Raw genomic sequence first — 27,861 nt, 5'->3', positions numbered from 1 at the left:
CATAGACACACGGGCATGGAAAATGTGGCACGGGTGAGGGAGCGAGAGACATGGCGCGATCGCCGCATGAAACCAGCACTGATGCGGCTGAACATTCGCGTGCGCGGAGGCGACCGTGAAGGAATCAGTCAAGCGAACGAAGAGCTGCGGCAAACACGCGTAGTGCATCCACGAACAGGAGAGGGCAGCACATGACCACAGGAACGAAAAACTTCAGTAAAAGCACTCGGCAAACGAGACACACAACGGGCGAGCAAAGACACATCACTCACGGGAGCAAGCGGAGAGAGGGTGATGGGAGAGGAAAGGAAAAAAAAGCTGACAAGAAAAACGCGCGCGCGACACGAAAGAAGAGAGGAGCGCACACCAAAGCACTGGCCAACAACGAAAGAGCAGCACACCGCAGGAAGAGCCGGAGAAAGCTGATGAGGAGACGTACAGCAGCCTCAGTACGCATTTCCCTGCCGGTGTGTGTGTGCCATTCAGTACAATAGAAAAGAAAAAGCTATGTTCTGGGGTAAGGGAGGTGCGGGCCCCCTGCGCTCCACCCTCTCACACTACCGGGTCGCACGCTGCCTCGTTCGCAGCAAGGCTTCTCGCACATGATCCAGCGTCGTTGCGGCGTCTGCGCCACTGCCCTCGCTATTGGACGATACGGATGATGCCGAGTTTCCCAAAGGAGCTTCATGAGCACCAGAGTTGTTTTGTATGGAGGCTGAGCGAGAAGGCGGCGGTAACGCCGCCGGCCTCGAGGGTGAGGCGGTGCGCAGCACCACCTCCGCTGTTGTTCGCTGCCCCACACCCAACGCCATCACCGCGGCGGGAGGGCGCGCGACGCCGGTAGCAGTCCCTGAAGCGATCGCTGTCTCTTGCATCTGGCGCAGCTGCTGCACAACTCGCTCGTACTGAACGCGCATTTCGGCCAGTTCAGCGCGAAGCAGCCGAACTTCTTCATCAAGTGACGGCGCCGAAGGCTGAGGGGTCGAGGTCTCGCCAGATTCCTTGACAGGTGCGGTAGCCGCACAGTCTACCCCTACCGTATCCCCCACCACATTGCTACGCTCCTCTGCTCCAGCCGTCGCCAGCGGTCGCTGTGTGGCTGCCTCCGCGGAAGCACTCGCTGTAGCGGCGGGGGAACCGGCCCCCGCCTCAGACTCCCGGACGACCGTAGGCGCAAAGTCGTCCTGCTGTGGTACGAGCGGGAAGGAAGGCGTCATAGGCGGCACGCGAGCCCCCCATGGCGAGCCTATCTCTGTGGTAGCCAGCGCTGGAGCGCTCGCAGTCGCAGCCGCTGCTTTGGCGCCCTCTCGTGGAAGCGGCGCATCCGCGCGCAGCGCTTGGGAAACGCTCGCCACACTCGGTGACCCGATCGGCGCGGAGGAGGACAGGCTGCCACCCTCGATCGGTTCGTCTGGCTTCGCAGCCGCCTCGGTGGAAACTGCTCCTGGTGTGCCTGGTGCAGTGGCAGTCATGTTCGTGGCTGCCGTGCGCTGTTGCCCGCGCCATGCTGCTTCTCCGTCCACCGTCGCTTGATTTGGGTCGCCCTCGAGGCGCATCTCGGCTGCGCTCGCAATCAGAGAGCGTGGTGACACCTCGGCCGACGTTGATGAGACCGACGCCGCCGTCGCCACAGCCGCGCCTTCGCCCTCGAGGGAGCAGTTAAGGTTGTACTGGTGTGCGGTGTCGCTGTTGTGCCTGCCACCGCCCATGGCTGTGGCGCAAGGAGAATCCAATGAGGGCTCTGCGTAGAGGCGGCGGGGAAGGCCGGTCGGCGTCGTGCCGCCCTCGGCAACGACTGCGTCGCTATCTGTCTGCGTGCTGGCAGTCACCAGCAAACGGCGTCCACTGAAGGGCGCACCTCCGGCAGCCGAGGACATGTAACCGCCGCCATCAAGCGACGAGGCGACTGAGGCCACCAGTGTGCTGTTTCCGGGGCTCGGGGGGCCGGAGCGGCGGCGTGGCGTGGTGCGTCGCCTGCGTGATGGCGGATACGCATCACCATTGCTGTTCATCGGCGTGGCGCAACGGCTACCCGATTGCGACAGGGGGACGTCAACCCAAACGGCCGCCATCATATTCGAGGCAGTCCCCACATGCGACGGCGGTAAGGGTACCGAAGGGCGCGCCGATGACGCGGCAGAGTGCACTGAGGAGGCGATGGAGGCAGTTCTCTCATGCTGGCGCTCGCCCGTGAGCCAGGTGCGCGCCGCACCAGGTGCTGCGTGAGCGCTGGTGATCGGAGACCCAGCACGGTGGATATAGCACGGGAGCACCTCGTAGCCGAAGGCGGGAGCGGGCAGTACCCCGGCTGTGAAGGAGAAGGAGCGACGCAGCATCGTGCGCTGAGGAGGACGCGTGACACAGCCGGTGCTGCGCGACGACTGCAGCTGCACACTCCCGTCCGTCGGAAGCGGGCTCGAGACACGGGCGCTGGCGCCGCCGTTGCTTCTATGTTTGGTGAGGAAGAGTGGCTGTGAGGAGCGCGCGAGACCACCGGTGGTGTGTGCGGAGAAGGCGTTCGAAGCACAGCTCTGCAGCGATGATGATCGGCGCGGGTGCGTTGGTGGGAGCGGGGTCGGAGATGCGGTCGACGTGGCGGAGGCAGTATTCAGCAGAGGTGACGTCACCGCGCGTCGCTGCGCCGTTGCTGCGAGAACGTCCCGGAAAGCCGGATCGACATCCGCGGTGCATTGCTGCGGTAGTGGCGGGGACGCGGCGCTGTGCGGTGCGCAGTAGTAGGGATGCATCTCACCTGCCGCAGTCGGCACGGCCCCGAATGGGATGTGCGAGGCGGCGGCAGAGCATTTCCACCATGCAAGGTCCTGTGCGTGAGACGAGTCGCTGCCAGCATCCCCGTCGACGTGAACGCACGAGGCTGCTGAAGCTGTACAGGGCCCAGCGTAGTGGCCGTGTCGCCTGCCCCCGGCAAGAACGCTGGCAAAGCGCGTGTGCTCAGACGTCTGCACGCGCTGTGACGCTGCAGCGAAAACACGATCGTTGGCATTACCCTGCGCTCCGTCTTCACCATCATAGCAGTGTCGTGGGAGACGGTGACAGTGGCCGCCGCGGCGGTGTTCCTCCCAGTGGTGATGCTGATGGTCCGCCGTCGGAGCACCAGCGCCATCCACCGTAGCGCATTCGTTGCCGGCCGAGCACGAAAAGCAATCAGAAGCAGATGTGAACGAGGACGACGTCAGCGACGAGGAGGATGACGACGAGACGTCGGAAGAGTGCGAGACTGCAGTGGCCACTTCGTCCTCGTCAGCGCTGTGTATCCCCTCAGCGTTGTCGTTACCGTCAGTGGGCTCCAGCGATGAAGGCGTCATTGCGGTCACCGGCGGCGCGGCGCTCGGCGACGGCAAAGAAGGACCTGGCTCGGCGTGCTTAGCGTCGTCGTCAGGAGCGTCTAGCGGCTCCTGCATGGCGTACGGATGGCGCATGAGGGCTGAGGTCGCGGCTGCCTTCGTGAGGGCCGAGCACCTGCGAAAGGTCAAGCGGAAGAGAGGGGCGCGCGGGCAAACTTCAGAAACAGAAAAAAAAACGACCCAGAGGTCAGAATGAGCCGGTGTCCGTACGCTTGCGCGTTGCAGAGAGGAGTGGAAGCGGATGGGGATGTGTGCCTCTCTGTCGGTCTGCGTCTATTTTGGAGGAGGGGGAGGATGGCGGAGGGAAAAGGGTCGGTGTGCGAAGACAGAATTGCAGTGATCGTCGGCCACTGCAGCGACGTGAGCAACGGATACACGTAAGCGCCTCTTTATCACGTGAAGTGGTAGCCACTTAGGCTGCGTCATTCATGTGAAGCACGCCGGCGAGCACTCGTGCTGTCAGGCGTTCATAGGAGCACCGGTGGCCAGAGAAAGCGGGGCGAGAGGTTCACAGGAGGGCGATGGGTGGGGTGAAGGAGCCACCATGAAAGCGATGGCAGCAAAGTGGACGGCTGCAGCGGCAGATGGGTGAGCAGAGACCAGCTGCCCAAGCCCGGCATCTCCGCGACGCACGCCTCTCCCTTGCTAATATCAGTACCATCGTGTCCATCGCGTTCGTTGACAGCCTAAGGGGTGGGAAGAGGCGGTGTCGGCGCACCGGTGAGGCGCACCTCACCATCCACGTTACTTTCTTGAACGAAGCGCGCCCATGCGAGCAGACAAGCAGAGAGAGAGCGAGAGCGAGGCGCCGCCAAAGGGGGACACCCTTCACTTCTCAGAAACGAAAGATTGGGAGGTGCGCTTCCTTGACGACGACGGGAGGGGCGCTTTGCAGCTGCCGTAGACCCCACACGAAGAGAGAGAGTGAGAGAGGAAGGGAGGGAGCACAGGCCCCGGCGGCTTCTGGGTGCGGCATCGCCCACTTCAGCACGTTGGCAAGCACAGGATGGGGAAAATAGGATACCCTTATGAGAGGAGCGGTCGCCCGGCAAGAACAAATCTGCGGACGACACTGAGGTGACCGCGCCTCGCGCCCAAGACAGCTGAGGGGCGTGTGAGAGCCCGCAGGGGACGAATGACGGCGGCGGCGCGCATGCAGCTGAGCGCAGAGAGAAGAGAGAAACGGGAGAGGGGGAGGGGGGAGCGTGTGCAGACTGCGTGGCTCATCCATCACGGGACAGCGAGGCCCCTTTCATTCAGGCGTGCCACATCGCTCATTCTTGTGAGCAAGCCAACCCCCAGCGCCCGACAAGATGCGTGCGCCGTCTGCTAGCCCACCCCCGCCCCGCAACACGTGAGGTGCATCCGCAGATGCTGATGTGCGGCACCAACTGCCGCGACATTTTCACCGCGGCTGTCAGGGCGGTGTCAGACAAGAGCTGACAGAGGATAAACAAAAACAGCCCACTCAGAAGAGCACTTCCGCCGCTCGCCGCGCTCCGCTTCTCTGCCGCGCAGAGCGCACGCGATCGCCTCCGCTCGGTCACCGGCAGGTCCCGCGCGGCACGTCGCCGCTGCACGTGCTTCCTCTCCCCCTCCTACACCGGGCGCCACCCGCTGCATCCCTCGCACAACGGTGCTGCCGCGCTCCAGTCCGCGGCCGCCACAGATATGCGGGAGTAAGTGCCGCACGCGATGGGCCGGCAGCGCCACCGCGTATGTCCTTGCCCTCCGCCGCAGGGCCCGTGCTGGGCGCCATCCGTACGGAGATGGGGTGGGATGAGGGAGGGGGACACGCCCGCATCCCCGTGTAAGAGCGGCCCCAGAGCTGTGGCAACCGCGGCGCGAGGTGGCGTGTGCACACGCGCGCACAAGCACAAACGTGCTTCATACGTCGGAGGGGATGGGGCGCAGAAGGGCTATGAGGCCAAAAGGGAGGGAGAGTGATCCCTGCTTGCACGGAGCTGTGTTGTCTACGGGCGTGAGGATACGCGCTTTCACTGCGGCCGCGTCAGCCTGAAGGTGCGCAAGGGCCTCCCGAAGTTGGCACGGGCACTGCCCCCACCGCGCGTGGACACCGTGGACTTGCATTGAGTCCATCTGTGCTGTGCACATGGGGCAACGAAGATCCTTTGACGTCCCCCGAGTTGTCTGAGCATGGTGCTCGCAGCTCGGCAGGCAAAACCGTGAATGCTGTGTTGACCTCTGCGGCCTGTCGGCCAGCGCGGTGCGTCGCCTGCAGTTCCACACTGGGAAGGCGCGGTGAGGCACTTCTTCTCCACTTCTACTCGCGCCCCCCGCGAGTGTGCGCTGCTCCTTTGGCAGGCTAACTCAAGCCCCACCGAGTTGTTCACTGTGCGGTCCCCTTCTGCCCTGCTGATAGCGTGCCCGTTGTGCGCCGCGCATGGCGGTCTGTTCTGCAGAAGATGCGAATAGCGAAAGGTCCGCTGAGAAGGCGTGGCGCAGTCATGGCGCCTGAGCGCCACCCCGTAGCGGATCCACGAACATGACCGAGAGACGAGAGCCACGCAGAGAGTCGCGTGGGAGTCAGCCTCCTAAGCCATTCGTCTATCATTTCCTCTCGTGACGTCAAGAAAGGGAGGGAGAGGAGGAGAGGGGGGGTGATGGACTCCAGAGATGTACGGGCAGCACCGAGTACGGCGCACGTTCGAGTTGAACTCCGTCAGCAGAGGGATCGTGTCGAGCGAAACACATGTGTGTGCTCTGCAAGAGCCACTCCCACATCGGTAACTCACTAGCGCTGGACTCCTGCGTCGGGGAGCGAGCTCTTAGGGTGTGCACTGGTGTGGAGAAGACGGAAGCGATGCTGCGGAGGCGGGAGCTTGTGCTCTACATGGTCAGGCAGTTGCGGGGAGATGACTCGCTCGAGTGACTTGCAGAGACTGCTGCGCCAGCGTCGCAGCAGGGGTGGTGGAATGTGCAGCCGTCCCTATTGGGTTTGTGCAGCTTCAGAATGGAGCACAGTCAGCCCTCTTTTCATGCTGGAGAGAGCCAGCCGGCAGAGAAGCGTTGTGCTGTAAATATTCAAAGGCCCTCTAAAAGCGCACATCGGTAGGGCCGTGGCACTGGCAGTGTATTTTATCCAGGTCCTGCGGCGAACTTTGCGCGATGCACTTCCTACCTCCATCAGTGTGCACTGTGTGAGAGAGAGGGGGAGGGGGAGGAGGGGGGTAAAAGCCGTGGGGTTGCCGCATGATGCGCGCCCCCCTCACACGGCGAGAAAAGTGTCTCCGCCCGGACGCGGGCCGAGCGAAGCATAAGTGAAGCGACAGAAAACAAAATGCACACCGAAAGGGGAGGAATAGAGCCTTTTTTCTGTTGTTGCATCGCACCTCGGTAATTCGGCCCCCTTCGGAGAGACGGGCGGTAGCTGTTGACGTGGCGTAAACATATATATATAGATAGATGGGGGAGGGGGAGGAGTGTTGTGGGTGTGGGTGTGGGTGTCACTGCTGAGAAAAATGACACAGCGGACGAAGGATCAGCAGTACAGCGAAAAAAAAAGAGGAAGGTGCACCGACACAAACGCTTCACGACAGCCGATCTCCTATGCGCGAATGGGAACCGCACGCATTGTCAACTGAGATGGAAAAAAAATGTGAGCAGCTCATCAAGAGGAAACCTCTTCACAAGCAAAGGCGAGTCACGTCAAGGGGATGGCGCGGCGACACACCACGTGAGGAACGGGTGCGCCGCGTGAAGCACTTCACCGAATGGGAAAGGGCCCCTTCATCTTTACAAGCTCGCATGTCGGCCCTGCCTCGAGCTTCGTCCGGACATCCTCCACGTTCAACTCCCTTCGGCATCACCTCGAGCGTAGTGCGCGCCTGCGCCGACTTCGCGGGCTCCTCGACGGCCGCTTCGCCCCGCCAGCTCTACATGGTCTTCCTCTTTCTACACGGCACAGGCGCCGAGCTACTCGCGCTCGCGCTGACGGCTGGCAGAGACGTCGAGAAGCTCCATTTTGTCTGTGTGGCGCACCGCTGGCACATGTGAGTGCTCCTCTTGTGCGTCTTTGGTGACAGTCACCTCCTCCTCTTTCACCGCATCGGCTGATGGGCGCAGCTCCTCGGGCAGCTCCTCGGTTGTGAAGCACTTGTGACACCGGCGACGGGGCTTGCTCAGCCTCTCATGCCCCTCGTCCGCAGGTGAGCGCCCCCGCTCAGCCGACAGTGAAATACTCATCAGCGTGCGCCGAGTCACACCGCTATCGAACTCGGGCATCGGCAAGGAGCGCTCCTCTTCCTCCTCCCGCTGCGCCGGCTCTGCGGCTTCCTCATTCACCACATCATCGTCAGCCTCGCCGCCGCCGACTTTCACGGGGATGGGATGGCCGTCCTCGAACTCAAGCTGGTACGAGTAGCAGTGCACCAGTCGCGTGACGCGGGCGAGGTAGTTGAGCGAGAAGTCCCTCGTGCGGACAAAGAAGATGGCGAGGAGCAGATGGCAGAACTGCGCGTAGGCGCTGGGCGGCGATGTCCAATAGCTGTGCCAAGAAGTGAAGAAGGGCACACCCAGAAGCGCCGGGGCGGCAAAGGCGGGTGCGGCCTCGCCATTGTGAGCCGCCTCGTCGTCGTCATCCGTCCCAGAGGCGGCGCCGGCGGCGGCAGGCGCCTCCGCGGCCCGCTGCTGCTCCTCCAGGAGCTGCTCCACGTAGCGAATGTAGCCCGTCTCAAAAAAGTTCAACCAGCGCTGCCAGACGCCCTCCCGCAGCACAGGAATGCCGTCTTCGGCACTGAGGAAGTCGAGACACTCGTCCCTCAGCTGCTGCTCAGCATTGGGACGCCTTTTTACCCCGCCGCTCTTCCTCACCGCGTCGCACGCTGGCGGCCGCAGCGGCGTGCAGAGGAGTATGCGGTTGACTACTTCGACGGTGGCCGCGCGGAAGACCTTCTCGTCGCCGCTTTCCTGCGCAGCCTTGAGCTTTCCCAAGATGCTGCGCAGTGTATCCTTGGCATCGTCCTCTGTCTCGCCTGTGAAGACGAGGGACGTGGCAAAGATGACGTAAAGGCAGCTGTTGAAGTCGGCCGTCGCCTCCACCTTTCGCGAAATGTGCCTCCCGCCCTGAGAGAGAAGCTCCTTTCCCTTTATTCTGTTGCTGAGTCCGACACAGTAGTCGCGCACCACCAGCATCTGGCGCCGCAGCTCCTTGGCTGCCGCAGAGCTCGACGCGCTGCTGAGGGAGAGAAAGTGCGTCACACTCGAGGGCAAGTCGCGCGACGCGCCGAGGCGAGGAACAAACACAGGCTCGGGGCTGCCGTTCGTCTTTGAGCTGTCTCGCATACTGTGCGAGCGGCGGTACGCATCGTTCACGCAAGCCGACGAGGCACTCTGGCTTGGAGAGTGGTACCACGGGTGCGGCGGCGGCGACTTCACAGCCGTCTCCGCCGGATCATCGCCCGCGCACCTGTCCACAGACATCATTCACTGAGGAGCTGCACAGATGGATAAGGAAAAAAGTATGAGTGAGAGAGAGGGGGAGGTCAACAAAGGGCACTAGTCATCGAAGAGAGTGTGCCGGGATGCCCTACAGATTACGGGCCGCCGTGTGTATAGGCGGAGAGTGCCCAGACGAGGTATAGCCGGCGCCGAAGCAGAAAGGAATCAGCGGAGGCAAATAGGCAGACAGGGACCCGCCGCACGAGTGCGCGTGTGTGTGTGTGTGACGCTTCTGAGTAGTCTGTGAAGAAGCGTAAAGCGAAGACGTCCAACGCAGAAGGGGAGAGAGGGGGAGAGGGGGAAGCGGTGAGGTGAAGAGCCGAGGGAAGCGTACGAGGATGAGCGCAAAGGTGCGACAGGCCATACACACGCATATATATATATATATGCGTGTGTACGTGTGTGTTATGGATCGCCTAACGACGTGCGGCAGGCGAGTGCGCGCGGCGCGGAGGACAGAGAGAGGGGGGAAGCGAGGCGGAGGAGGCTGGCGAACAGACACAAAGACATCTCTGTCAGCCTTGATACATTCGCCGCCACTGAATTCGAGCGCACAGAGTGCCAACAAGCTCGCTTGGAAACGCCCTCATAGTGGTGTGCGTGCCAGGGCTGCTTGCCCTTCCCACCATATCGGCCCGACTGCTCCCTCTGTACAACTCACTACATGGAGTAGAGTGAGTGAGCGCAGCAGCAGTGACAGCAGTGACAACAGCCTTTTCAAGCATACACGTCGCTATTACCGTTTGCTAAGCCGCAACTGAGCACATCGCCAGTGTTACCGGGGCGCACCGGCAGATGGGGCACATGCCCCCCTCCCCATCACAAGCGTAGTCTCGCACCCCTCCTCCTCCTCCCTCCTCGACGCCCAAAAAGAGGAAGCACCGGCGCCTCTCAGCCTTTCCTTCGCTAAGGCAGACGCACCACCTCATCTGCCACCGCGATGAGATCGTCGTCGTGAGTGGCACATATCGTGCCGCGTACAATGCCGAGGTCCAGTAGCTCGCGCCACTCCTTGAGCATTCTGAGCTTCACCTCCTTATCTAGACTAGCGGTGGGCTCGTCCATCAGCAGCACAGTGCCGCCGCGCCGCCCGTGAAACAGCGCACGCGCCACCATTAGCCGTTGTGCTTGGCCGCCACTGAGCCGCACCACGCCACCCCCGCCGGCACCGCCGCCTCCAGTCGCGGAGGCCGCGAGTGGAGACGACCACGCCCCTGTTCCGCTGTCGGCGATGAACGTCATCAAGCCTTGTGGAAAGCGCTGGATAAACTCGCAGTGAGCCCAGGCAGCGCACTGCGCGATCTCAGCCAGCAGCTCCTCCTGTTCAAGGGATATGTGATTCTGCAGGCTAATATTGTGGGCGATCGTGGCCCCAAAAAAGATCACGGGGCTCTGAGGCACGAAGCTGAAGAGGCTCCCGCGAAGAATGTCGCGCGGGATCGAGGAGACCGAAAGCCGCTCGAGAGCCACCGCCGCGGTGGCAGAAGCCGCCGAGGGGGACGCAACATCGGGTGAGCCGGCCAACTCGAGCCCGTCGGAGGAGGAAGGTGGCGAACGCGGCAGCGCCAACGTGAGCACAATATCTGAGATGCCGGCAGGAGAGGAAGTCGCGCGGGGCAGTCCCTGTGCTTCAGTGCCGCCCGCCTGTCGCTCCTCGCAGTCGCCTATGCCCTTTCCGGCATTGCTGTTGCCGCTGAGGGTGTGGCTAGAGGTCCCATAGTTCGTGTACATCCCCAAGAGCAGACTAAGCAGCGTAGACTTGCCGTGGCCACTCGGGCCAACGAGGCACACCATCCGGCCTCGGCTGCCGCGGTCACCTCTCGCCAGCTGCGGCCGCGAGGCGCTCGAGAGCGACAGCGAAGATGCGTCGCGGGCGCCTTGGAGCGTGAAGGAGCACGTGACGGGGCGTGAGAATACGGGCACGGTCGGGGCAGTCGGATAATAGAACTGCAAGTTGTGCACCGCCACGGCGTGCACAGTGGCTTTCGTGAGCACCTCCACCGCGGCGGCGGCGGCAGCGACGTCTTCACTGCCAGCGTCGAACTCATCACTGAATGACAACGACGAGGAGTCGGAATCCATGCCGCGACCGCTATCGTCTTCGGACGGGTGGATGCTCGAGCACACCCCTGCCGCTTCGCACGCGCCACCGCGGACAGGAAATCGGCGATGGCGGGACTGCTGTGAGCGCTCTTGCTGTGGCTGTCCCCTGCTCCGCTGGCTAGAGTGGCGTGCTCTGCCGGGGCGGCGGCGATGGCGGTAAAGCTTCTGCGGCCCGCGCCGGCTGTAGCCGTGGCAGTTTTCCGTCACGAGCCCCGCCTTCGCAAGCCCGCGTTGTACAAGTCGCAGCCACCCACCAAGCAGCAGAGCATGCGAGGCCCGCCTGTCGCACGAGCAACAGCGGCGCCTCAGAGCGCGCATGCACCGAGCTGCGAGCGACGGCGGCCCTACCGTGGCTGTGACAGGGTCGGGTCGGCACAGTGATCGCTGGGGGCGGTGCCAACGGTTGTCGTGCGGTGGTCTGACATCCGCCGCACGCGGCCCACAGTCGAGGCTGGCATCGCTGTAGTGGAGGTGGTCGCGGCTGTGGCTGCCGAACTTGCCGCCCACGGCACGGTTCCTCGCGTGCTCGGCGGTGGTCGGCTCCCACCATCGCCCATCCAGGAGCGTCTTCAGAACATTTGCCTTGTAGGCGTTCCGCAAGACCACCTCGACGACGCGGCCCCCATCCGCCACACTGTCGACCGTGTCACCGACGCACCGCATGGCCTCGATGAGCCTGTTCGACAGACTCAGCGCGCCAGCGCTGCTGAACGCCATGGAGGCGCCGTAGCTGGCAACAAGCGTTGGCAGCACCCAGTCCGCGAACGACAAGAGTGCCCCGCCGAGCGCCGGCAGCAGCTTGCCGTAGGCGTGGAGCGGAAATGCGTACAGCCCTTGCAGAAGCGTTGCCGCCTCTGTCGCCCCGGTTGCGGCGCCGCACGCCCGGGTATAATCCGTCCACGACCGCATGATGCGCAGCTCCGCTGAGAACGGACGCAGCTGCGGCAGCACAGCTATAATGTCTAGCCCACGCAGCATAACCCCGCCCTGTCGCGCATTGCTCTCCAAGTTCTCCTCGACCTGGGCGTCGAGCTCCGCTGTCGCAGAGGCGGCGCCGTTTAGGTTGCAGCCACGGAGCCACGGCGGAAGCCTTCCCCCCGAGCGCTGAGCAGCCTGGACCCGTTGCTTCATGTGTCGCCCTACAGATTTTACGGCGAGCGAGACCGCGACTGTGGCGCCCACTAGCAGGCGTGCTCGGCACGGCAGCTGACGCATCGCGTGATTCATCGCTAAGAGCGACGTGACGAGGCCGCAGAGGTAATGATGCACGTGCACCTCCACGCCCTCGATATCGTTCACGTAATAGACAATCTGCTCCACCTCATCGAAGGAGTGAAGGTCAAAGAACGACAGAGGCAGCCGTGCCAAGGCCTCGTACAGCTCCGCCTTCATGGTGTTGCGCCGCTGCGAGGCTGCCATGGTGATGTACGCGTGCGTAGTGCGTGTGAGCACCGCGTTCACAGCAAGACGCATGCACTCGAGGAGGCATAGAGCGAGGATGCGCTGGCGTTCAGTCACGCCTTCGCCGCTGCACGGCCCGCTTCCGCTGCCATCGCCGCTCCCTGAAAGCGAAACCCCTATGTGCGCGCGGCAGCAGTTGTCCATATTGGTGCTGATGGCCTCGCGCGCCATCGTCCCCACCGCTGCCACGCGAGAGGAAAGGCACGTCAACGCGGACAGCACCGTAAACGAGAGAGCCTTTGCCACGCTGCCGGCGTACAGGTAAGAGAAGAGACTACGCACATGGGACAGCTCCATCCGCCGCCGCCGCCGCAGCAGCGCAGTTAGCGCAGCCGTCAACTCCTCCCAGCACACCCGCAGCGAGACGCCACGGGCACGGCCGTGCGCTGTGGTGACTGGCAAGCCTTCCTGGAAGCTGCGCGGCGATGAGGGGAGGGCGAGTTGGCCGTCGCCGGCTCTGCAGCAAAGCGGTGTGCTCTCCTGCGGCTCACGGCGGGCGCCGAGATGCGCGCTTCCCCGCATGGGCGCGGCCGAGCACACGACCGCATTCTCTGCATCGCCGTCGGGGGCGCTGGCAGCCTCGAGGGGACACATGGGACGCTCATGGCACTGGAGATGCCCAAAGGCCTCCGCCCCGGCGGCGAGAGCTACACTGTTGCTGCTGCTGCTACGGCGGCGGCGGCGGCGCGCGCCCTCGGCCCCACTGTGCGCGGCGCTGTGGAGTACCTCCTCGAAAAAAGCGAGGCTGACCTCAATGCCGTGCTGATAGACGGCCGTGCCGTACGCCTCGAGCTCTCTGAGGGCATCTGCGCAGCGCTGGACGTCCTTGTACACAACAACCGCCTCATACACCTCGCGCACAAGCGACAGGTACCACACCAGTGCCAGACACGGCACGGCGACATGCGGATCTGCGTAGCGGCGGAGTGAGATGCCCTGCGTGGTGGGACTTGTGACGCAGGGAGCCGAGGAGTCAGCAGCAGACGAGCGAGACAGGAGGCCGGCGGTGGGCTGAACCGAATTCGTTAACGCCTCGCCCGAGGCGTCGCAGCTGCTCTCACCCCTCAATTTGCTCCGCGGCACCGGTGTGCCGCCGGCAGTACTGGAGCCGCCCAAGCAGCTCTCCGCAGCGTCACGCTTCTCGAACACCTTCGCAATTTCAGCGATAGGGCAGTCGAGCAGACGCTGCCGCAGCTCACAAGATGTCACCGAGTAGCGCACCATGTCGGTCCACAAAAGGTGCAACGCCGTCCACGGCTCACCCACCACCGCCGGCTTCTCAGTCGCGGTGGGCAACATCGCCTCAGCCGAACACCCTGCAACCAGCGGCGCGTCACCGGCAGTGGACGCAGCCGACAACACCCCACTCAGCGTATTGCTCGAGTGCCCCCGCTCCTCCGCCAGGACAGGGAACGCGGCCTCGTCTGAGAGCACGAGCACGCGCGCCGCACCGCGCACAGCTCCACCACCCGCGAATCGGTGCGGCGCGCAATCACCACTGTTATCCATAGCCGACCCGTGGCCGGAGATCCAGCCCAGATCAGCGACGTCTGTTGGGGCACCAGCGCCCTTGCGCGGCGCAGTCCGCACTGCCTTTTCGATGAGGGCCCAGTAGCTGCACAATCGGTGCATCGCCCGCGACGAGCCTCGCGGCAGGCGTGACTGTCCAGCCGGCACCGACTTCATCTCCGGCGGTGACGGCGCCTGCGTGATTGCAGGGCGCAGCGAGATGGACGAATCGCTCGACTCCTCAGTATCTGCTGCACCCCCGTCACATTGCTGGGCCGCCTCCGCCTTTGCCTCGGCGCTGGCCTGAATGGCGCGCCGATAACGAAGGTAGAAGGATGTGGCCTGTGCCACTTCCAGGCTAGCGAGTAACAGTGCGAGGTGGATGACGAGGGGACCGTCACTCTCCTGCGGAAGAATAGTGGCGCACACTCGCGTGGTCACCAGAGCCTCGTACCACGTGTGGAGCCACTGCGAGGCCGCACAAGGTAACAGCAGCAAGTCGACCTTCCTACTCCAGCTGCGAGTGCACTCGCCATCGCCATCACCACGCCGTCCAGAGCACTTCAAGATGGCTGCATGCGCGCGGCGCACAGCGCTAAGAAGCGAAGTGTGAATGTGCGTCGAGTAACCTAAAAAGGCGCTCGAAAGCGGTGCCGGCTGCGCGTCAGTGGAGATGGCCAGTGGTGAAGAAGAGCATGAAGACCGTCCGCCAGTGGGGTCGGTGCTGCTAAGCCTGTCCACGCGCATGTCTTGCGCACACACGCAAGCTCTGTCGATGGCCTCTCAAGAGAGACGGGGGACGGCAGGAATGCAGGACAACGAATACTTTAAAAACTGCACCAGAGGGCATACGTACCCGTTCCCGCCTCCTGCCTTCCCATATCGAGAGAGGTTAAAGGCTCTACTCGACGAGAGGGCGAGGTCGCGGTCCTCTGTCGCTTGCGAAGGGCTCGGCCGCCGTGCGTGTTGAGCCGCAGGCGTTCGCTGCGGTACTTCTGTGCGCGTGTGAGGTGTATGGGGCGAATAGTCATACGAGATGTCACTGTGCAGAGCTGCCAAAACCCATGCGCATACCGCAGAGAGGGAAAGAACGCGTGTGCACGCGCGAAGGCGGTAGGCGTGTCGAGAGAACGCGGGTGCACAACGCGCCAACCACAAAGGGGGAGGGGACACCACATCGAAAGCCGATAGAGCGACATAAAGTGGAGTGGGGGTGCAACGGACATCTAAAACATGTATACAAAGAAGCATAGAAAGGCGGCGAACACGTCGCGGAATCGGCCGTGAAATGACGCGCTGCCTGGCGTCCGACACGACTGATGGCAATGCTGCGCTGGCGACCACGTTTGTTGTTGAACGGTGAGCCTGCCGCGCCTGTGTGGACCTCTACTCTCGGCACCCACAAGAAAAAGCCAAGAAGATATTCACCCGAAGCAACCATCTTTGTCTTCCGCGACAGCGCCTCCCCGTACGTGTGCGCCGGCACGCACACCTCGTACACGTAAGGAGCGCCATCTCTCCCGCATGTGCCGCCGCCGCTGAAAAGGCTCGAAGCACGCTCAAGACGAGGCGGAAGCTTCCGCATGGAGCACCGCCGAAGCGCGCCCCTCTTCCCCTCCACCTCGCTTCTCCTCTCTCACTACCTGCTCACAAGCACGCTCGGCTACACAAACGGGTAGTCGTCCTCGGTGTACAGAAGCAGCAGCTCGTCCTCCGCTGCCTTGGTACGCTTACGGTCACCGCCGACGCCCTCGGCACCTGCGCCGGGGCCATTAGCCGTGCCCACCACGACGCGGCCACCGTCCTCGCCACGTCCACGACGCCGAGCGGCACCACCCGCCTCAGCCATGAAAAATGACCGCACGTTCTCTGCGAATGTCATGTTCTCCTCACAGAAAGGCTCGCCATTGGGGTTGGTGATGAGGGTGGCAATGTACTTACCGCTGCGCTCCGTCCCGCACACACTGTAAGCGAGCCGCATGCTCTCCTTCACCTGTCGCTTCAGAGGTGGGCAGCGCGTCAAGTCCCAAAGCACAGAGTGCGCGTAGAAGATGACATCCGGCGTGTTGCCGCAGCCTCTACCATCCGATTCGTCGCAGCGAATGTAGCCACGCTGCTCCTCCGCGTCGTAGGTGCGCACACAACCGGTGTAGCGAGTGAGCGTGGAGGAGTTAGAGGCGTTGGGGACGAGAGATGGCGCGGTTGCGGAAGCGCCGGCACCATCGCCGCTGCCGCCGCGCTCCGCAGAGGCCGACAAGGGAGGAAGGAGTGGTGGCAGGGAGGAGGCGCCATGGGCTGTGCTTGCCTTCTGCCCAATGGCACCTGGGAACAAAGGATGGAACCAGCTCTGCTCCAGCGGCATCGCCAGCTGGGCTTCCGGCACACCGCGAATGAACTCGGCGCGCAGCAGGCGGCCGTTCCCACCACGCGCAGCTTTGTTGCGGGTGACGACGAAGCTTACGCGATCCCCAACTCGCAAGCCGCCGCCGATGCCTTGATCGACTTGGTACTGAAGAAGCTGCGCGGTAGAGCGTGTAAGCAGCGACGCGGCCGTCTCCGCCCACGCCAGCTCTTCTGCTGTCGTTGGCGGTATGGAGATGCGGTCGCCGACGTCCTCCACCCGAGTCGACAAGATTGGAGTGGCCCCTAGGACGCCTTCAGCTCCCAACACGGCGGTGGGCACCCCTGCCTGTCTATCTCCTGCAGCTTTCACACCTGCTTCCATTCCGGGGAAGGCAGGGGGCGGCGATGACAGGGGAGCTGGCACTGTGCCGCTTGCCTCCGCAGCTGTTGCAGCCTTCGATAGAGCAGTCGTGACGCCGTTGATAGATGCCCCGTCTTCGCCAACCCCCACTGCGCTCTCCTTGGCCGCGCCCGCGCGGTACGCAGCGGCGACAGACGGCGGCGCCGCCACGCCACTGCGCCGGTAAAAGGCCCGAAGCGCCAGCCTCGTAAAAGAGAGGGCAATACTGTCGTTGATGAAGAACACATCCGGCCCGCCGACGTCTGGCGAGATGAAGCCAAAGTTCTTCGGGTGGCGATACATGACGCAGGCGCCGGTGTACACGCGATCAAGACTGGGAGGCATGAGGGCAAGCTGCTCCGCCGCTGTAACGCCGCCACCCCCCTGTGGAGCACCAGCAACGCGGAAGGGTTGCTGCGGAAGTGGGCCCACTGCCGTCCATACCTTTTGGCTGCCATGGGCGCCGGTGTGCACTGCACCACCTGCCGGAGACTCGGCAGGTGGTGCTCCGCAGACGGCGGCTGATGGCGCCCTGCCAACCACCAGCTCCGTGGTTGTGGCTGTCACTGCCCTAGCTGCGGTCCCTCCCGGAGCAGCGTCACAGCTGAGCGACACCTCAGCGCCATCACCGACGACACTCACGCCAGGGCCGATTTCGGCGCCCGCACTGCTCGCTGCGAGACGAGTACCACGCAGGTTCAGTGAATCCGAGCCGCCGATAGGCTGCTGACAGGATAACTGCTGCCGTTCAGTGCTCACCTCCGCAGCCGGCTGTATGTCTGGTACACCGCCAGCGTACTTGATGGCCTCCTTCACCGCTTCATCCTCGGTGTCCATCTGCAGGTCCAAGCCTTGTTCCGCCGCCGTGACATCCGAGCCGCTGTCGCGCCGCCTTTGAGCGCTGTGGCGGCCCTGGCACCTCGCCGCAAAACAATTAGCACTGAGCCCGTACACCTCCTCGTCTGCTCGGCGGAAGGCGCTGCCAGATGAAGCCACCGCTACGTCTCCGTGTACCGTCGCGTAGGCTGGCGGAGGCGCTCCAGGGAGCATCGGTGAGGCCGTGCCATCAAGATCCTCGCCGTCGAGGACGTCGGCGCTGTGATCGCATTCCCCATGCTCTGCCGCCGCAGCCGTTGTGGGGTCCTCTGGTGCAGCGGATGCCAAACAGCCCTTCGACCGCACGGCGACCGCCGTCTCGGCGATAAACGCGGAAGGGAGAAGGCACCGACGATAGTTTGCGGGCCCGCCTCCGCCACTGCCGCTGCCACTGCTGGTGGTGTAGGTGCCGTTTCGCTGGGCACTGCGATGGCCTCCGGTTCCCCTTCCACTGCCATCGCGTATGCCCGCCGCCTCGAGCATGAGCTCCTCTCTGAGGGAGTCCGGACCGGTGTCGATGAAGGCGTCAGCGGGGAGCTCATCAAAGACGACGTCGAAGATGTTTTTGGAAGTCAATTTCGGCGGCATCGTCGCCCCCTGTCTCGTCGAGCTGCAGTCCTCACTTGATGGGGAGAGAGACAGCAGGGGGAGCGGGAGGGGGGAGAGAGCGGAGGGAGGAGAGGGACAGGGACGACGAAACTGTGGGAAGGAAAGGGGACGGAGGGAGATGACCGTGGAAGAAGGGCAGTGAGGCGTTCTTCATGGTGCACCCTTGACGCTGCTGGTCTCATGCCAATGGTGGTGGTCGTGGGCACTCCTCCTCAGCGGCAATCAGCGCGAAGGGTGTGCCAACACCCAACAGAGAAGTCGCCCGCGCTTATGTGACCATTCCCCTGTCTCGCTACCCCCACCACGATTCCCCCGCGCGTGCATCCCGCGTGCCCATGATGCACTGCGGGCGGTCGCAGAGCGGAAGGAGGTGAGGGCGTCGGGGAGAGCCTCTTACACGCGTGCCGAGACGCCCGTGTCGCGTGCACGGCGCCTCCGCATCGCCCTTGGCTGCACTCCTCCATCAGTGCTCTTCGCTTTCATTGCAATACAATCACACAAGCAGAAAAATTGGCACGTCGCCAGGAGAGAGGGAGAGACGCATGGGCGGACGAGAGCAACCACGCCGCGGGGATGGGCGTCCATGCCCATCCTTGGCCACGAAGCTTACCGCCTCCCCTCCCCGATTCTCCATTCCCAAGAAGACACCCCCGCGCTGAATTGAAATCGCGGCAGCTCGCTAGTGCGCATTCACCCACCGCGACGGCAGTGGTCCGCTGAGCGGGGGAGGGGGAGGAGTAGGAGCAACGGCGAAGAAACCGCGAGTGCTCGCAGAGGGGAATGAGGCGAAGCGACAAGTGGGCAGCCGCGGTGCTATCGGTTGAGAACGGAGCGTGAGTGAACACGACAAGCACAAAGGGGGGCGGCGACGCGAGGCATGCGCGAGCCCGTGTGCAAGTCACCACAAGCACCACCTCGCGCGTGCGCAGCGCGCCCCCATAGCGCCACGGATCGGCGCTTTCCTCCTGACCTCGCGCGTCAAGAGGGAGAGAGGCACCAGAAAGAAGAGGTGCGCCTCTTCTCCCTCTTGACGGGCGGCCCCCCTCCTCTCTCTCCCCTCCTTTTCCCGAGTTCGGCCGAACGAAGCAGGGCGGAAACGTCGTTTGTGCCGCACACGCGAGCAACGGCGCCTCGCACACTCAACCACACACGCGCGCGCATCCGCGGGCATGTGCAAGGGAGGGGAGGCGTGCTCCTCTCCTCAGAGCAGCAGTTGTTCCCCCTGCGTAGATGAAATCCATTGCAATGCCCTGTCGCGCCTCGCGCCAACGCCATCCGCATGTTTCGCAGTGTTTGGACGAGTGTGTGAGATGAGGAAGTGGTGCCAACACATCGCACGTGTATTTGGTCGGTGCGCGTGCCGGCAAAGGTGCAGGCTGACGCCCCACAGTCGTCACGTCAAGAGGTGTGTGGGGGGGGGCGTGGCACGCTGCCCTGAAGGATTTAGGCGCGGTTGGCTGCATTGAGCCTATCAGGCATCGCTGGTGACAACTCCGAGTCAGCCTCGGCAACAGCGGCAGCGGTGCCTGCGCATGTGTCGCCTTCTTCTCTTTCTTGGAAACTCACGCCCACAGTCGGGGCAAGCCATGGCGAAGTTCACGACAGTGCATCCCGGTCGCGGTTGCCACCTGCTAGCATTACCCACCACCACCGCTTGAGGAGCCCGACACGCTGCGGCGCGAATCGCCAAGGCTGTCAAAAAGAGCTCGCTCACCGCGTTCCGACGAAGAGCAGCTGCCCAGCGATCCCAGCGCCCGCGACGTAGGGACACAAGCGGACTTCCCGTGTGCGAAGTCAAAGGAGGCGACTCGCGGCGGTCGAGGCGGCAAGGCGTGATGCGGCGTAGTGCTTGGCGATGCCGAATGGAGCCTAAGCGAGAAGCGGGGCGGTTGGCATTGGGGCGAGGGCGTACCGCTGTCTTGGTCCTTGTCCAAGGCGCCACAGCTGCTAGGGCGCAGCTGTGGAACCTCCACGCAAGGGGCGGAATTGGAATGCAAAACCAGCGGCTGCAAAAATGGGGGGGACGTCTCCGATGCCACGGAGGGGCTGCGTGCGCTGCGCCTCCTCGCTGGCGTTGCATCGAGATGGGAAGCCAACTTTGCCGCCGTAGCCTGCCGCGAAGTCGCACCGTCCTCGTTGCCGCGCTTGTTGTCGAGAGCGGCACCCGCTCCGGTGCTGCTGCTCCTCCGCTCTTCTCTGCCCGCCCTGTCCTGGCTGCCGCTCTCGCGCCCTTGGAGAGACTCTCTGCTGCCCTGGGGCTTTTTTTCCACGCGTTCGGCGTCACTGCGCGCGGTACCCGAGTCGTCGTCGTCGCTGTTGTCCCCGAGCACGGGCCAAGGGAAGTCGTCCATGTTCGGCAAAACCATGTCCTCGAACAGCATCACCGTGACCACATTGGACGCGATTTTGCTCATGTCCGGCAGCAGCCTCAGCACCGCATTCAGAATTCCGTCGTGCGAGGCGACCTCCTGCGTGAAGTCGAGCCGCAGCTGCGGCGGCTGCGGCCCACCAAGCCAAAACTTGCGCGTCGGCGGCGGTCCAACGACGAAGCGCATGCGCCCCGCGAGCTCAAGCACTTTGATGCTGAAGATGATGTCCGGCACTCTAATGTCGCGGTACAGGACGGAGAATCGAATCTTCAGCGCGAGGCCGCCGCGGTAGAGCACGTCGAAGTCGAACTCAGTGTCGCCGCACTTCGACGACGCCGGCTCGCTCACGTTGCTGATGAGCGGAATCTCGCCGCCAACGTCGAGTGCGTCGAGAAAGATGTTGCCGCGCAGCTTTGGTGGCAGCGACTTCGACACACGCGCAAGTTTCCTCTTCAGTTTCTCCTCCAGCAGGTCGTGGAGGGCGTTGGCGCGCGAGTTCTCAAAGAAGAGGCGGGCGATGAGGAGGTTGAAGACGTCCACCTGCGGTAAGCGAGTGATGAAGTCGTGCCACTGCCCCGACTCCGGCGTCGGTTGTAAAAGGTTTAGCCACCTCTCCTGCACGCGCCGCGTGGGGAACTTGATCGCCACACACTTCCATTGGGACAGCGGCACCTCCTCCAAGGCGTCTGCCGACAAGTCATTCCGACGGCGCCATGGCGCGTCGTCAAAGCTGCGGCGTTGTGAGGTGAACGCCGCCTGGTAGGAGGCGCCATTGCCCAGCAAATCATGCTGGTAGTCTGAGATGTTTGCCGATCTGTTATAGCGATCACGGCTCTCAATGCGCGCCTCGAGCTGCATACGGTTGAGCTCCGCGGCGAGCTCCTCGTCCGTCATGGCGCGACTTTGACGCCGGGCTCGGCGGAGCAGGCGCTCCATCATGGCCTCATACGCCTGGCGCTCCTTGGCCTGCTGCAGTCGCTCTTTCAGGACCGTTTTTGGATCCTCGATGAAGAGCGGCATGTCATCCTTGTGGCTCAGCACAGTGCACTTGCCTTTGATGGCCGCATAGCGCGTGTTCTGGTTGCGGTGGCGGTGGTATTTAGAAATGCGCTGCGAGGAGGCGGTGACGCAGGCGCGGTTGATGCGGCCCAACATATGCTCCGAGACCACCTCCTGGCGGTGATCGGGCAGCGTGCGGAGCTTATCCACCTGGTAGATGTCAATGCTACTCCCATAGAACACCATGCGGCACTGAATCGCCTCGCCAACGATGCCGCCGTCGAAGCGAACCAGCTTGCACAGCGTCTCCACCCTGGCGGGCGCCACCGCCGCCGCCTCCTTGGCGACAGCATCGAACTCGGCGTGCTTGCGTGCCTTTCTGCGCACAGTGTCACAGAGAAACGCTTCGCCTTTTCGAAACGTCACGAGGAAGAAAACGATGCTGCCCATCGCGCCGCCGATGACACCGTAGAAAAATGCCAAGAGTGCTAAGATGCCCATGGCTGGTATGTGTGTGTGTGTGTGCGTGGTGGGGGGGGGGGTAGGCGCACCCCCCCTGAGCAGATGCTGATGTGACACACACACACACGGGCACACAGAAGCCCCACCGACGCACGCGCCCCGCAAGACAGCGGCCACAAGCGAGGGCAACACGGAGACGGTATTGAAGGAAAGTGAGAGGGAGCGCAGCGAAATGGAGTGAGCAGCAGTCGGTGCAGCACCAATCGGCGTTCTCCGATGCGCTATTCGTGTCCAGAGGACGTGAGAGTATAAAGAAAAAAGTAATAAACGGGTCGATGTACAGATGCACGTACAGCTGGCGCTAGTGACGCCGACGGAGCGAGTGCGCGCGCACGCGCAGCTGTGGAGTTGGCCCCCGAGCAGTACAGGTGATGGGAAGCACAGCAGCGAGATCGAGAGATTGCATGAAGCAAGAGAGCGTCTCACCACCTCCCTTTGGCCTCCTGCTCTCCACTATCGCCTACCGTTATGAGGAGGAAGGAGGTGGTGGTTGCAATGCGTGTCGAGTGGCGTGTAGATGTGTGTGGAGCAGTGTCACACAAGGATTAGCCACTGCAGCATGTCTTTCAGTGAGAGCGGGAGCGTGTGCGTGAGCATCCACTACCCGCCGTGGCGATGAGCAGACGTGAAGTCGTGTTGTGTCGATCAGAAACTTCGAAGGAAAAGAGGGAGGGAGGGAGAGAGCACTCGCCATGAAGGCATAAAACGGGCAGAAAGACATAATCGCGCGCGGACGAAAGCGTTCATCACGACCAAGAGCAAGCAGCGCCACTGGTCCTGCGCAAGTGACCCCATCAGCGTCTCTTGGGTGCAACTTCAGCCCAGCCACTCACCTGCCGCTCTTCCCCCCCTCCCCCTCCCTTGTGAACGCAGACTCGGTGGCTGTCCCGCATGCCACATGACAGACCCACACAAGTACGGCGTGAAGAGAGGAGGTGGTGATGAGGCACGTCTGCCAATGCGCGGTGCGGCCACCCACGCGCTCATTCAGAAAGGGGGGTTGACGTTAAGCACGCGCGATGGCCTCTTCTCCCTCAACGGATGTTCTTTTTTTTCTTCATCCGTCTCCGCTTCGATCCCGGCGCGATTGGCTTAGCGCAGAGCTTCGCCGTCAGCGGTTCGGCGAGCCGTCCGCTCAGGAAAAGAGAGAGGGGGGAGGTTCAAAGACGGCACACAATACAGCCGCCCACGAAGACAGCAGAGGAAGAAGGAGGGAGAAGAGAAAGAGTTCAAAGCCAGCGTGGCGCATGACGCCTAGTGGCGCGAGCATCCTCACGACCTCCGCAGCTCCGCAGAGAGGGCACCAGCAGCTGCCGCCGTGAAGAACGGACCCGGTGTTGGGCGATGGAGCGGAAATGAGAGCGCCAGCACCGGCCCTCCCGAAGCCGCCGAGCACTTTACCGATCCCTCGCTCGCCGCGTTCCGCTTCTCTGCCGCGCAGAGTGCACGCGATCGCCTCCGCTCGGTCACCGGCAGGTCCCGCGCGGCACGTCGCCGCTGCACGCGCCTCCTCTCCCCCCTACATCGGGCGCCAGCTTCCCCTCAGCAGTACGTGGTGCGACGGCCGCGTGAGATTCGCGCCAGCCACGCTGACACCTCACCTGCCACGCACACCCGCACAAACGCGCTTACTGCCAGGGGCCGCGCAGACGTCGCGTCACGCCGACTCTAAGCGCCGCCACCGCCCGCAATGCAGCGCTCCCACATCCCGCAGGCGGCGGGCGTGACACCCCGAGCGCGCATAAGAAGTGGTTCGCCAAAGGAGAGGGGGACGGAGGGAGCGGCTGCAGCGGCCCGCCCACCGACGCGCAGAGAGAGGGGGGCAGGGTGCGACTGGGGCCCTGCGACACCACATGCGCGATGCGGCGTGTTCCTTGCCAAAAGACGTCACTGGGCGGCCACCGCGATAACGCTGCAGGAGACAGCTGCCGGTTATGCAGTTCGGATAGGTGAGACGCGCGCTCGATCGTCTCCTACAATGCCGGCCGCACTGCCGTGCACGCGGCGGCTTATGTCTTCTTCTTGGATCGTGACACCGACTCGCGCGTCATGTCCTTCCCTTTGACCTTCAGCCAGTCCTTCAGGTTGCGCATGGCTCCGGAGGTGGTGGAGCGCTTCTTGGATGCGGTGCTCAGAGCCTCCTCTGACTCGCTCATGGCAGCGGTGCTGTCGCCGTACTGGCTCTCATCCCGCACGGCGGCAGACATGAGATTGCTCGAGATGGATGCGCTGCGTGAGCCCATCCACTTGGAGGAGTGCTTGTCGGGTAGCCTCGTCTGGTCGCCACCACTATCTGCTGCTGACCATCCTGGTGGCACCGCCGCTACATTGCGAGCGGCCTGGGCTGCTGCCCTGGTGGTGGGCGAAGTCGGCGCCACTGAAGAGCTCAGGCTCATGGGTGTGTTGGGATAAGAGGCCCCGCTGACGCGGCCGCCATTGACGCTACTGTCATGCAAGGAGAATAGCGACACTCTCCTGCCGGCGCCAGCCCGCAGACTGCTGCTCGTGGCCCCGCCATCGGAGCCGACTGCCTGCAAAGCAGCGCTGTTATCGGCGACCACCGTTTCCGAAGACGTGTTCCGTGAAAAGGCGAACGACGACGCCGCCGCCGAGTAGCCGCTGCTGCTCGACAGCAAACTCGGCGGGGCCCCAGCGGCACCACCCCCTTTCTCCTCACCAACCCGCACAGATGCTCTGCACCCTGTGCTCTCGTCGCTGCTCTTGGCGGGGGCCTCACGCTGCGGTGCACCGCTGATCTTTGCGGCGCGCTGCCAGTCGAACGCGCGGACGCGTAGATCGGCAAAAGAGCCCTTGGGTGACTTCACCACACTCGGGAGAGGGAAGTCGTCCATGTACGGCAGCACCATGTCGGTGAAGAGATAAAGTTTAACGAGGTTCGTCACGATGCCGCTGAGGTTCGGGAGCGCCGTCAGCATGCGATGCAAGACGCCTCTTCCCGAGGCGCAGCCCTGGTGCACCTCGAGACGGATAATGGGGGGCTTGTGGGCTCCGATCCAAAATATCTTCGAAGGCGGTGGCCCGATGCTGACGTGCATGGTCGCCTCCAGCTCCAGCAGCTTCACGGTGAAGACAACGTGCGGGATGCGGACGCCGCAGTAGGTGAGCGCCAGCCTGAAGAAGAGTGAGAAGCCGCCCTCACCGCCCTTGTAGAAGAGGTTGAAGTCGAAGCCAACCTCGCCGTTCGCCGACACCCTCGGCTCTGATACGTCGCTGATCCAAGGAATCTGCGTCCCGATAAGGAAGTCGTCGAGGAGGATCTCACCGCCGAGGTCGCGCGGAAACTTCTTCGCCGGCAAATCGCGCAGCTTCTTTCGAATCTGTGCGATCAAAGCGTCGGAAAGGCCGTCGAGGCGCATGTTTTGGAAGACGAAGCGGCTGAGAAACATGTTGATGGTGTCGGGGTTCGGCATCGACTTCGCGTAGTCGTGCCAAGCCTGTGCCTCCTTCAGCCCAGAGAGGAGTGTATGCCAGCGGTCGGTCTCGCGCGAGCGCTCGAACTTGATGATGACGCATGACCAGTTCGCCATGTCATTCAAGATCGACCGCCGCTGCTGGCGAGAGCGACCATAGCGGAGCCACTGTTGATATCGCGCGGCAGAGGCACCGTCGCCAGCGCCCTCCGTCACGGTGCTCTCGTCGCCGTCATCAGCGTCGAGGGACGAATGGACGCTGCGGCCATCGAGGCTCTCGGTGGCTGGTGAACTTCTCGCCGCACGAGCTACAGCAAGGCTGTTTAAATGCGATGCGGAGAGTGGCGTGGAGAAGCTGAGGCGTTCTGTATAGCTGCCACTGCTCCCGCCACTCTCATGCAGCGGCACCGGCGGCGTGGATGAGTCGAAGAGCGGGCGGCCATCTAGCGTGCGCCAAATAAGCACACGTCCGGTAAAGAGCGAATCGGCGCTGCTGCCGCCAAACAGTGCGTTCACGCCGGTCGCCTCCGACGCGCCGGCTGCCGTCGCGCCAGCTTTCGCGTTGCCCTGACTGATTTTCGAGCGCTTCGCAGACGCTGACGAGTCACTTGGAGTCTCATCGCGGCGGTCGCTCACCCCGTCACTGCCGGCACGGCCACTGGCGCTCGACGGCAATGGATCAGCCGCCACGGCCACTGACTTGCGTCTGCCGTTCAATTGCCTCACCTCCATGACAGTCGTGCTCAGGACGCACACCTTGCCCCTGCGGCGCTCCACCACCGTCGCACCTGAGGCATTGCGAAAGGCTCGTGAGTCACCATGCGCTTCGCCCAAAGCAGCGCCAACGCTGCTGCGGCCTCTCGAGACATCTGCCGCGCTACCGGGGCTGCTGTCTGACAAGCGCAGCAGCTCATAGACAGTGACCATGTTGCTCTCAAGAGACAGCAGGCACTCGATCGGGGGGCCGATTGTACCATCCGACCCGTAACGGCTCATCATACACGTTGATGTCACCGTGATTGGTTGGGTACTCCCGGTGCTTCCCGTGAGGCCCTCCAAGCCTTGGTCGGCCGCAGCACCATCGATGTGTGAGTATTGGAGCGGCGCCGATCTGCCGTCGTTCTCGCGCCTGTGTGACTTGTGCGCTGTCCTTTTCTCAGCAAAGTGCGCCATACAAGGAATGCACGCAAGCATGCTGTTGGCGTAACGCGTGAGGTGCGGAAGCGCGTCCGTGCCGTAGAGGATCCAGATGACGACGGCAGCCACGCCGAGCGCCCAGCCGTACAGAAACGCCGAGATCTCCGCCATTGTTTAGCGCTTCAGGAAGCAGTGCGGTTGAGGGGGGGTGAATGCGATGCCGGGGGAGAGGCGCGAGCAGAGATCGATAAATATGCACTGAGAGGGGGGTCGGGGACAAAGAGAGCGAAGAGAGAGGGGGGAGAAAGGCAGCAGCAACAGCAGTAAGGGAGGCACAAGTATGGCCTCGCAAAGCACACAAGCACCCACGCGCGCCCAGGCTCATGAAACCAAAAAAAAATGTGCCACCAATGTGGCGGAGCGGAAGGCGGTGGTCCGACCCCACAAGTGCGTAAATGTGAGTGCGCACGTGTTGCCCTCACACCTCTCTTCCTCTGCACGCGCCGTCACGCAAACGTCGTCCGATACGGGCACCGGCCACTTCCCCTCAAGCCACGATACGGAATGAGCACAAGCCACCGCAAAACCGCAGGAGTTGCCACTGATGTGGCTCTGTAGCGCGTGATCCCCCGAACCGAGCACTGCTTTCCGTCGCCCTCAGGCCGCTTCTGCTGCAGAGCGACGGCGCGCAGAAATCTGTTGTGTGTCGGCCTGCCGTTGTATCGTGCGCCGTCTCCTGCGAGTGGCGCACCTGCGACCAACGTCGAGTATCAGCGAAGCGGTGAGAGAGAGGGGGGAGAAGAAGTTATGTGCTTGTGCGTGTGTGTCTGCGTGTGTATCTGAGTGTATAACGGAAAGGGAAGGGAGAGAGCGGGTGAAATAAAAATATGTGCGTTGGTGAAGTCAACCGGAGACGAAAGCGCTGTTGAGAGCGTTACGTAAGGGTCAGAAAGATTAAAGCCGAGACAGACGACCCGTTGTCGGCGTCTTCTCTTCACGCGTACCTGCGAGAGAAAGAGCGAGGCGGGAAGGGGGCGCGGATAGAGGAGTAGATGATGCGAAGGGGGGACGGTGAAGACAACACGAGAGGCAGGAAGAGGCAAGAGCCAACTGGAGCCTTGCACCGGTGAGATGCCCAACACTCCTCTCTAGGCCGTGTGTGTGTGCAAGTGTGCGCAGCTGAGGCACCTCGTAGAGTCGCAGTGCACAGCAGGCCGGAAGCACACGCGCACGCACTCAGTTACAGTACGTGCACACGTTCAAGCAAGTGCCAAGAC

At 63.1% G+C, this 27,861-nt stretch overlaps 6 protein-coding genes across 6 annotated transcripts; all 6 read right to left on the bottom strand.

Moving 5' to 3' along the window:
• Nucleotides 1-557: 557 nt before the first annotated feature.
• On the bottom strand, nucleotides 558-3,440 carry LSCM1_07897 (uncharacterized protein; the record flags this gene model as incomplete). The annotated part of the gene is made up of 1 exon (XM_067325247.1): nucleotides 558-3,440. One exon carries the CDS (start codon nucleotides 3,438-3,440, stop codon nucleotides 558-560), a length of 2,883 nt encoding a protein of 960 aa, XP_067180460.1.
• Nucleotides 3,441-7,301: 3,861 nt separating this feature from the next.
• On the bottom strand, nucleotides 7,302-8,810 carry LSCM1_07896 (uncharacterized protein; the record flags this gene model as incomplete). Its single annotated transcript, XM_067325246.1, has 1 exon — nucleotides 7,302-8,810. One exon carries the CDS (start codon nucleotides 8,808-8,810, stop codon nucleotides 7,302-7,304), a length of 1,509 nt encoding a protein of 502 aa, XP_067180459.1.
• Nucleotides 8,811-9,731: 921 nt separating this feature from the next.
• LSCM1_07895 (uncharacterized protein) lies at nucleotides 9,732-14,645 on the bottom strand (the record flags this gene model as incomplete). Its single annotated transcript, XM_067325245.1, has 1 exon — nucleotides 9,732-14,645. One exon carries the CDS (start codon nucleotides 14,643-14,645, stop codon nucleotides 9,732-9,734), a length of 4,914 nt encoding a protein of 1,637 aa, XP_067180458.1.
• A 916-nt stretch (nucleotides 14,646-15,561) lies between these two features.
• On the bottom strand, nucleotides 15,562-18,105 carry LSCM1_07894 (uncharacterized protein; the record flags this gene model as incomplete). The annotated part of the gene is made up of 1 exon (XM_067325244.1): nucleotides 15,562-18,105. One exon carries the CDS (start codon nucleotides 18,103-18,105, stop codon nucleotides 15,562-15,564), a length of 2,544 nt encoding a protein of 847 aa, XP_067180457.1.
• A 1,658-nt stretch (nucleotides 18,106-19,763) lies between these two features.
• LSCM1_07893 (uncharacterized protein) lies at nucleotides 19,764-21,995 on the bottom strand (the record flags this gene model as incomplete). Its single annotated transcript, XM_067325243.1, has 1 exon — nucleotides 19,764-21,995. The coding sequence occupies one exon, from the start codon at nucleotides 21,993-21,995 to the stop codon at nucleotides 19,764-19,766; it is 2,232 nt and encodes a 743-aa protein (XP_067180456.1).
• A 2,030-nt stretch (nucleotides 21,996-24,025) lies between these two features.
• Nucleotides 24,026-26,755, bottom strand: LSCM1_07892 (uncharacterized protein; the record flags this gene model as incomplete). The annotated part of the gene is made up of 1 exon (XM_067325242.1): nucleotides 24,026-26,755. One exon carries the CDS (start codon nucleotides 26,753-26,755, stop codon nucleotides 24,026-24,028), a length of 2,730 nt encoding a protein of 909 aa, XP_067180455.1.
• Nucleotides 26,756-27,861: the final 1,106 nt, after the last annotated feature.

Source organism: Leishmania martiniquensis, chromosome 12 (assembly GCF_017916325.1).
Source record: "Leishmania martiniquensis isolate LSCM1 chromosome 12, whole genome shotgun sequence".
Lineage (NCBI taxonomy): Eukaryota > Euglenozoa > Kinetoplastea > Trypanosomatida > Trypanosomatidae > Leishmania > Leishmania martiniquensis.
Note: the sequence above shows the minus strand (reverse complement) of the source record. Positions and strands in the feature narration are given on the sequence as shown.